Here is a 9,396-nt window from a genome sequence, read left to right on the forward strand (position 1 = left end):
AAAAAAAACCTGAGATCTTCATCGAAGATCAAAACTAAATATCAGAACCTTTTTTTGCTACTAAAATTCAAAGGTGTAGTTATCAGAAAAAGTTAAATATTAGTAACTTTTACCATAGACCTAGTATTCAGCAGAAATAATAACTTAAGTTATAATAGCTACCTACATGTCCATCTAGATATGAATTCTTTAAAGTTTGGCTGGATGTTTATTACTTATAGCTGACCCACGCAACTTCGCTGGCGTCACTTAAGAGAATCATAATTTTTCCCGTTTTTGTAACTTTTTTCACTGGTAATCTGCTCCTATTGGTCGTAGCGTGATGATATATAGCCTATAGCCTTCCTCGATAAATGGGCTATCTAACACTGATATATTTTTTCAAGTCAGACGAGTAGTTCCTGAGATTAGCGCGTTCAAACAAACAAACAAACAATCAAACAAACAAACTCTTCAGCTTTATAATATTAGTATAGATTGACTCCAATACTACTGAACGAATTTTGGTGAAACCTTCTATCTTATGTGCCAGAACAATAGGTAAGCTTCAGAAATACTAGCTATTGTCTGTCACATAACATGAGCCATATAACTTTTCTCAACCCTTGGAGACTTGAAGTTATTAATTATTACTCATAATATTAAGTTTTAACTTATGGAGGAAAGTAAGTGAGCACTGATACAATAAACAGTAATGCCAATGCCATCTAGAGCATAAACTTGGAACTAGCAGGGTTAAAGAAAATGTTATTTTTAACTTTTAATCAGAGGTCCAATATTCCTATTGATTATGTTCTATAATAAGCAATTCATTTCAAAAATAAAATATTAACTTCTTTATAAGACCGACCTATAATCGACTACCAGACTAAGACTTAAAAGTACTTTAAATAAGAAATAAATACTCTATGGCATTTCATTCAAAATTGTTCACTTGCTCGGTCTCATTAATGACGTTAGATGTCATACAATTATTCATTCGTTCAATAATAAAAAAGTATGCCTGTGCTGGCTGTGATTGTGTGATTAGAATTATCTATTTTCAGAGCTTCAAGTAAACATTTGTTAACATTAACTTGCCTAATAAAGAAAGCAATATAAAGCCGTCATCATGAGTATGAGGCCAGACGACCACCGTAGAAAGTGGGATAAAGATGAGTTCGAGAAAATAGCAGCAGAAAGACTAAAAGCTGAATTAGATGAAGAAGAAAGAGCCAAGAAAAAAGGTTTGTTACATCTTAATAACTGTTGTCTAAACACAACAAGTTTCTGTATTCCTTTTCTTATTACAATTTTATTGATTTCAGCCCCGCCAGTTAAAAGGGAGCTCCTAAAACAACGAGATTACAAGGTCGATTTAGATTCTAAATTAGGAAAAAGCGTAGTTATCACAAAGAACACACCAACATCACAATCAGGGGGATACTATTGCAATGTCTGTGATTGTGTTGTCAAAGATTCCATTAACTTCTTGGACCATATCAATGGAAAGAAACATCAAAGAAATCTGGGTATGTCCATGAAGATTGAAAGAAGTTCACTAGATCAGGTGGGTCTATTTCTACTTTTATGTTCTTACATATGATATTAACTCTTGTTCTCTATCTTCTTATTACTTTGATGGTTATAAATTGTAATAATATAATAATAGACTACCGGTACTAATGACAGATTATCCCATAAAATGAGATCAAATGTTGTAACATGTGAATTTTCAGTAACACAGTAAATAATAGAGAAACAGACTGAAGACTTCGTTCAATTCAATAATGTTCTGTATTTTCCAGGTCAAAGCTCGTTTTGCTCTTAATAAACGAAAATTAGAGGAAAAGAAGCGTGAATATGAATTAGATACTAGGTTAAGAGAAGCTGCTGAAGAAGAGGCAAGAGTTAAGGAACTACGCCGTGAAAGAAGACGTGACAAGAAACGTAAGCTTATGGAATCTGAAGATCCTGATGAGGATGCCCCGGCACAGTCAGAACTAGCTCAGATTATGGGCTTTTCAGGTTTTGGAGGGTCCAAAAAGTAAAATAAGACTAAAGTTATAATTGTAATAAATGTTTTTAAGTGACTGTATTTTGTTGTTTTATAAACCTGTTACAGTACAAAATAAGACATATTGATAGTTCATGTAAACAAGTTCATTTGGAATGGCATATTCATTATATTTATTGTGAAACCTTGCTAAGATCATGTTATTTACATTATTGGCAAACATAAAGGTCCTCACTTTTAATGTTATTGGTCATACATATATGAATCTAATCTAACTGAGAAGTGATAAGAAACTATTAATAAAATTTAATAACTGATGAATTTATTGTTATGTTGTTAAGTAGTAGCTTGGCTATAAAATAAAATAATTTAAAAAATAATTAATAAATTATTTAATTTAATAAATTATTTATAAAATAATTTTCTCAAGATTTCTTAGAAATATACGAAGTCGTAGGCAAGTAACTTAATATTTATTATAGCTTTTTATGTGAACAGTAATTTTTTTATGAAGCTTACAGGGCAGAACTATAACAGTACTAATATCGTCACTCATAGACACCAAGCAAAGATTTTAAAAATTTTTCATCACTCAAGAAGCTATTTGTTTAACCGATTCATGGCCAATGACTCAACAGTTGAGTCATTAAAAAACCTTTAGGAAGGCCGATGGCTCAATTGGTGAGTCAAACCAAAATTGTATAAAAACGGATATTAAAAAAAAAAAACACTTAAACTACCATTTTTCAGATCTCATTAAACATTTCCGTGAATATCAGACCTGGCCCTTCAATTTAGAGAATATTTTTATTAGTCAGGTGTCATAAACCTTTTGTATAACTGCCGCAAAACATCTTGTACACTTTTTTGTAAAATCGATTGACTACAGCTTGGAAAACCTTGATTTTCTTTATCTTCAATTTGTTGATCATGGAAATCAGTAAACATTGCCTGGCTACATTCAGTAAAATCGTCGTAGTCCTGATTATCTACAAATAATATTACAATAATAAATAATGATTGAATACTACTAAAATGTTTACTACCTCTGCAATATTTCATTAAAACCAACAAATACTACCTTGAAACGCCATATTAACTTTTATTATCCACAAATTCGAATAGGAGAACACAGTAACACGTTTCTGGTTGTCAGACTGGCTCGAATGATGGCGAAAAGCATTAAATCATTACAAGGAGCCAATGACTCATCAGTTGAGTCATCCTTCAGGGAGGCCGATGGCTCAAATGGTGAGCCACCGACCAATGAATGGGGCCTGGCTGAATTGTTCACGAAAATGAAGGTGGCAATGAATCGGTTAACCAGCCGGGGTGCGTAATAGCTGACTATCGTAACACCAGACTCATTTAACTTGTTTATGGCTTCATGTAAAGTCTAACAACATAGCATGCGTACCTAACGCAAATATTAATATCGTAAATTCGTAACACATTACCTATGTATATAACATCTATTATACTGTAGGCATAATAATATGTCGGGCACGTAATCAAACTCGAGGATACTATCGAGAAATATTCACATAACATATTATTACATATTTACTAGGAAATCTATTTACCACATCTCTACCCAGGTAGGTACATTGTGATTACACATGTAAACTCCATTTCAATATACAATCAAAACATTACGTGGCGATGACTATTCATTTCCGTGAAGTCCACTCCTATATTACATACTGGCCAGTGTCCCATTGTACGAGAGCTTTCATGCGGAACTGCATCTGAATCGACAAGGTCGTTTAACTAAATAACAACATGCATGTAACACAATATTCTTAGAAGTACTAGCGATTCCAAAAGTGTTTAAGATCTTTGATTTTACTACAAATTAAAGATACCTACGTAAATTATTATACCTACATACCAATAGATACGCACTTTACTTCAGCCATTAATATTTACCTTTATTATCTAAGGTAGGTAAGTATATAAAAATATGTACTTAGGTACGGAGAACCGGAAGTGGAGTTTATTCCGAGCTAGCGGTGTCACGGTAGCAGATGCAGGTTTTGCATTTTGGTAAGGTGTGAATTTTTGGGGAATTATGAGAAGTTATTTGTAATCAATGTAGTCATCCTTTTATTTGAATAATGTTGGAATCGAACCGACGACCTTACGCTCAGCATCTCGAATTACGATGCTCCTGCCAAAACACTTATAGTTAAACTAGCTGACCCGCGCAACTTCGCTTGCGTCAGATAAGAGAAGCATAATTTTCCCCGTTTTTGTAACATTTTTCACTGGTACTCTGCTCCTATTAGTCGTAGCGTGATGATATATAGCCTATAGCGTTCCTCGATAAATGGGTTATCTAACACTGAAAGAATTTTTCAAATCGGACCAGTAGTTCCCGAGATTAGCGCGTTCAAACAAACAATCAAATAAACAAACTCTTCAGCTTTATAATATTAGTATAGATATAGATTAGTATAGATAATAGTAAATTGATTACAACCAACGTAAAATATTAAATGCCAGGAATCCAAATAACTACACGCAGAAGATATATTTAGATATCTTTTCACGTCATATTTTTTTTTTATTGGACTGACCCTGTGGAACTGTTAGTTGTGTATCAGACCGCGAGATCCCGGGTTCGATTCCCAGGTCGGACAAAGTGTTACGGGCTTTTTTGTGATTTATATCTGATTGTTTTCAATAGTAGTCTAAAGTTTGACAATGAGCCCTTTATATGACAACAAACGCGCCCTCAATTACATGGGACTATCATTATTAAGGGTGAAATGCGAGTGTATTTCATATAACTTTACCTACACCGTCGGGTATAACAGACGTACATAATATCATAAATGTATGCAGGTATTTTGTGTCTTATTTTACTGTCTATGTGGATAAGTATATTACGCTCCAGGTAGCCCGCTAGAGGCACCTAATATCAACATAATTACAGGTGGTTGTACACTAACAAAATATAATAAAGGGCTGTAAGCACTTGTCACAACAGTAATGATACAGCATGCGATGATTTTCCGCTACAATCAGGCGAAACCACGCCCTCGTATAAAACGCAAGTTCACAGTCATGGGGAATCAATGTGATAATTGAATACGGAGACATGAGGACGATTCTGTTGACCGTTGCTTTATTAGCTTTATTTTATTCCGTCGCTTCTGCGTTTCAAGTAAGTCATTGCATTATGTAAGATATATTTAATATCGTCATATATCTACTTCCTAATAAGTTACTTAGCAGTTTACAAAACTATTGAGTAGATTCTTAAGCAGTTATTTATTAAGCAGGTCTGTTAAATAATTACGTACATCTACCTATAGATATTGGTACAAGTTTAAAGTTAGGTTCTTTAATAAACAGGTGTTGAACTTAATTTAATTTTTAATTTTATTATTGGTAGGTAACTTAAAAAACTAAGATTTATATTAAAGTTTTAAAACTTTAATAAATGTCTTAGTTTTACCTATACTTAGGTAAGTCACAAATGCACTCCAACCTTAGAATCAAACCCAATATTATATTAATATGTCTTGTCACTATAATAGCTGATCTCATATTTTGTATATTTGTTCCAGATTTCCCTCGACTCATCGGGACTTTCACGTAAGTTATTAGATTGGTCAAAATTCACTACTTAGGTACCTACTTAGGTACCAAGCTACCAAGCGCCTAGGGGGAGCCTGGTGGGTTGAGTGATTTGAAAAGGAATTTAGGAGCTGTGACTTCGATCGTTCTGTCGGTTTCTTTATTTATTTAACCGTACAGATGCTTACGGCCTGTAGGTACTTATATGACAAAATATTTTAATAGGTCGGTACAGTCAACAGCACTTGTTAAAAAAAATAACAACAACAAACACATTTCTAGTTTTTAAACATTTAACAGTAGGTATTTGCATAGTTTAATTTTGTTTCATTTGTAGAATATTTGAAATATTTACCCTGAGTTCGACGCAACACTCAATAACTATTTCTTTGTAGTGCAGAAGCACATTAAATACATAATCATTGATCATTATGTTGCTAGCTGTACCTATGAAGGTACAACTATAGGTAACTATCAGGGGGATAGTTACCTATAGGTAGTTGTATCTTCATTTATAAAAACCTTTATAAAATAATGGAGTGCATACAACTGTATGTTTATGATAGCATTCAAATATTTGAACATTACTTTCAGATGGAATTGACACTATTGAGGATGCCGTAAGGGAAAAGCGTCAAGTAGAAACTTTCGATGATGAATATCCAACAGCTGTTAGCCAGGATCAAGAAGAGGAACCTGGATTCTGGGACCGAATTGTTAAAGTTGCACTTAAATTATTTAGTAGATTTGTAGAATGGCTGAACTCATCATAGAAGAATTGACACCTTGCAAGTATTTTGTGAATCATAGTTATTTATAGGGAAATCAATAAACTAAATGTGTACAAGCTTATCATAAGGCTACAGCAAAATGTGAGATTGTAAATAAATATTATTTATTAAATATCTATTTCTAACTTCGTTGTTATTACAAGCAATAAAAACATTGTTTTTGTTTGTCTAGTGCCACAGGCAATTGGAACCAACAACCAAGTAGGCTCATCAGTGTCGTAACTATACCGCTCGAACCCCGTGAATTCATCGGATGGGCCCCCTCCCCCAATATAAAAAAGGCGAAATGTATGAGAAATAAAAAATTGGGAGGGGGGATTCTCCTTTGATCGGGGACCCCTTCAGGCTGAGGGCCCGTGGCATTTTGCGGACTTACCACCCTGTAGTTACGCCACTGAAGCTCATGACTATTTATTATGTTTACATGATGTACATGATTGTATAATAAGTAATAACTTGCTTATAGACTAAGTAGTCATTAACCAACATACTGGTTAATAATTATTATGCTATTTATTAGTAACTTAGACAGTTGCCAAATTTATAAGCTATAATTTCCTAGAGAATAGCTGTGGATAATAATGATGAGCAATATGAGTTGGTTCAATAAGGAATATCTGTGTATAGAAAAAAACCATTCTGTGGTTCAATTTTATTTATTTCAATGAAATTTAAAACTTACGATACTATGATAAAAAAGTAAGGTGGATACCTAAAACAGAATTTTCAGTTGACCATATTTTAAATTATACTTAATAATTAGGTGTTCATGTTCTACTATGTTTGTTTTTTAACAATAAACATTAAACATGCTTAAAGAATTTGCCCTTCACAATTAATTTTATCTTTTGTCAACATTTTATCATAATGTTAACCCATGACTACCTACTAATGATGTACAATAAAACTTGGTAAGTAGTTATACAGAAGTAAATAGTTATGGATATATCATGCATGCATAAAATTACACTTATTTCCTATATGCGTAGGCAGTGACTAAAGAATTGACACTAATTAGTAGTTAAATCCTATATTATTATTATGCCTGTTATATTTTAAAGTATTGCTATGGTTTTGGACTACACAATACTGGATAATTTGGCAGGATTTGGCTTGTGTAACAACTATATCCTGTTTAGACCATTAGCTATTACATTCAACAATAAATTTGAGGAGAAGGGTCACACTGGAAGTAGGTTGGAAGAAGTGTCAACCCACAACCTACCAATTTTCAGTATGATGGTATACTTGGGTTTCCAGTCGCTGCAAAACATGTTTTAAAGACATAATATCCTTTCACTGAAATGACACAGAACACATACCTAGATCTTGGTTATATATCCTCAAAACATTTTATAATAGAAAATTAGTCACTTCAGTAACTTTGCATTTAAGTTAAAAATGTTTGATCCTTTTATGTGAAATATCTATGCGTTTCTTTATCTTCAGACAATCTAGACTCACAAGATGGTTTCATAAAATGTTCTTGGATTCTAAATGGATTGTAGCATTTTTGTGATGCCAAATGTCGAAGGACAGAGAGATCTTGGTTTTCAGTTGGTTTAGGAAACGTGTTTATTTCTTTATCACTCAAGTCTATGGAGTTGATTACATACTTGTATGAACTATTTTTTATAAAAGCCTTACTTGCCATGGCTGTTTCTGTAATACACTTGTTTAAAATGGCAACCGTAATTTTATCTGGTGTAAGTGCTTTGCCTTCCATAGCACTAGCAATGGTGTGATAAAGTTTTCTAAAGTCTATGTTTCCTGTACAAACAGGTGGTGGAATACTTTCCAGATCGGCAATCATTCGGATAGCAGTAGAAGTTTCGGTCTTCAGTTCATCTAATGTTCGATTATCTATTAGTAATTTAGCCCAGCTTGATAAAGGTACACGCGGCTTAAGGCACTTTTTGGCCCTCTCTGCATTCCGTTTTTGGAATACTGGGTGTTTAGCAGCAATAGCCTTGTAGTGATTGATGGCCATAACAATTTGCTCAGGACTTTTCGTCGAAATATATTCATGAATTCTCTCGATATCATGGGATTTAAAAACTTTTAGACCCTGAAGTAGGTAAAACTTTTCTTCTTTTGTCCAACCTTCAATGGAACAAGTATCGGTTGGAACATTTTGTAAATCCTCCATTTTGAACACGATTTCTCTACAATAATGACACTGTTATTATAATATATTCACAACATTTAATTCAGCTTATTTAAGACCATCTATTTGAGTAATAAAGTTTTGTCAAATTGACAGATTGACATTAGACATAGTGATGTCGAGATCGAGCTAAGAACTCGAGTTTAGCTTAACTTGAATTAGCTCGAGTCAAAAACCTCCTATATCTACGTCACAATATTTAAGCTTTAAGTTAACGTTTAATTGTACTGAACAAAAACAGCAGTTTTTATAAATAATATGACCCCTAGTCACATTTTCAATAAAAACTTGCTACAAAAACGTGTATACCTACCCCTAAATAGTTCAGGGCTGCCATTGGTGAATAAAGATAAGAACAGAAGTATGTAACAAAATTCGAATTTGATAAACAGACAAGGCGCGTTTTCTTCGACCTGTTATATTTTCGATTTAAATAAGTAACTTATTAGTCTGGAAATGTAAATTCAGTAGTAGCAGTCTTGAATTTTATTCACCTAAAATGATTTCTATGAATTTCCAAAAATTAACGATGACATTTTGTAATCTGGGACTAGTCGGACTGCACATTTTATTGTTGCACGATTTCATTGTTAATGTTTGTTTATGGCGTTTTTATTGCCCCAATCATTTATTAGGTTTCGGCTTTTACTATCACATGGCTAACATTGTTTTTTTTTATCTAGCCTATTTCTGTATCCCCCTACTGAGGTAGAGCCTCTCCCCTAGACTTGCAGTCCCCTCGGCTGCTTGCTGCTTCCGGCAATCCGTCCAGGAACGTCGTCCCGCCATCTCCGTTGCCGCCGACCGTCTTGTGGCATCCACTTCGTAGTTATGTTAACCCATCTCCACAGAGTACT

General features: G+C 33.6%; 2 protein-coding genes across 2 annotated transcripts; one reads left to right on the forward strand and one right to left on the reverse strand.

The window, feature by feature from the left end:
- The first annotated feature begins 963 nt into the window (after positions 1-963).
- Positions 964-2,077, forward strand: LOC142973345 (zinc finger matrin-type protein 2). The gene is made up of 3 exons (XM_076114997.1): positions 964-1,226; positions 1,308-1,549; positions 1,788-2,077. The coding sequence occupies exons 1-3, from the start codon at positions 1,112-1,114 to the stop codon at positions 2,028-2,030; spliced, it is 600 nt and encodes a 199-aa protein (XP_075971112.1). The 5' UTR covers positions 964-1,111; the 3' UTR covers positions 2,031-2,077.
- Positions 2,078-6,849: 4,772 nt separating this feature from the next.
- Positions 6,850-8,633, reverse strand: LOC142972927 (uncharacterized). Its single transcript, XM_076114382.1, has one exon. The coding sequence runs from the start codon at positions 8,519-8,521 to the stop codon at positions 7,787-7,789; it is 735 nt and encodes a 244-aa protein (XP_075970497.1). The 5' UTR covers positions 8,522-8,633; the 3' UTR covers positions 6,850-7,786.
- Between the last annotated feature and the right edge of the window lie 763 nt (positions 8,634-9,396).

Source organism: Anticarsia gemmatalis, chromosome 5, assembly GCF_050436995.1.
Source record: "Anticarsia gemmatalis isolate Benzon Research Colony breed Stoneville strain chromosome 5, ilAntGemm2 primary, whole genome shotgun sequence".
NCBI lineage: Eukaryota > Metazoa > Arthropoda > Insecta > Lepidoptera > Erebidae > Anticarsia > Anticarsia gemmatalis.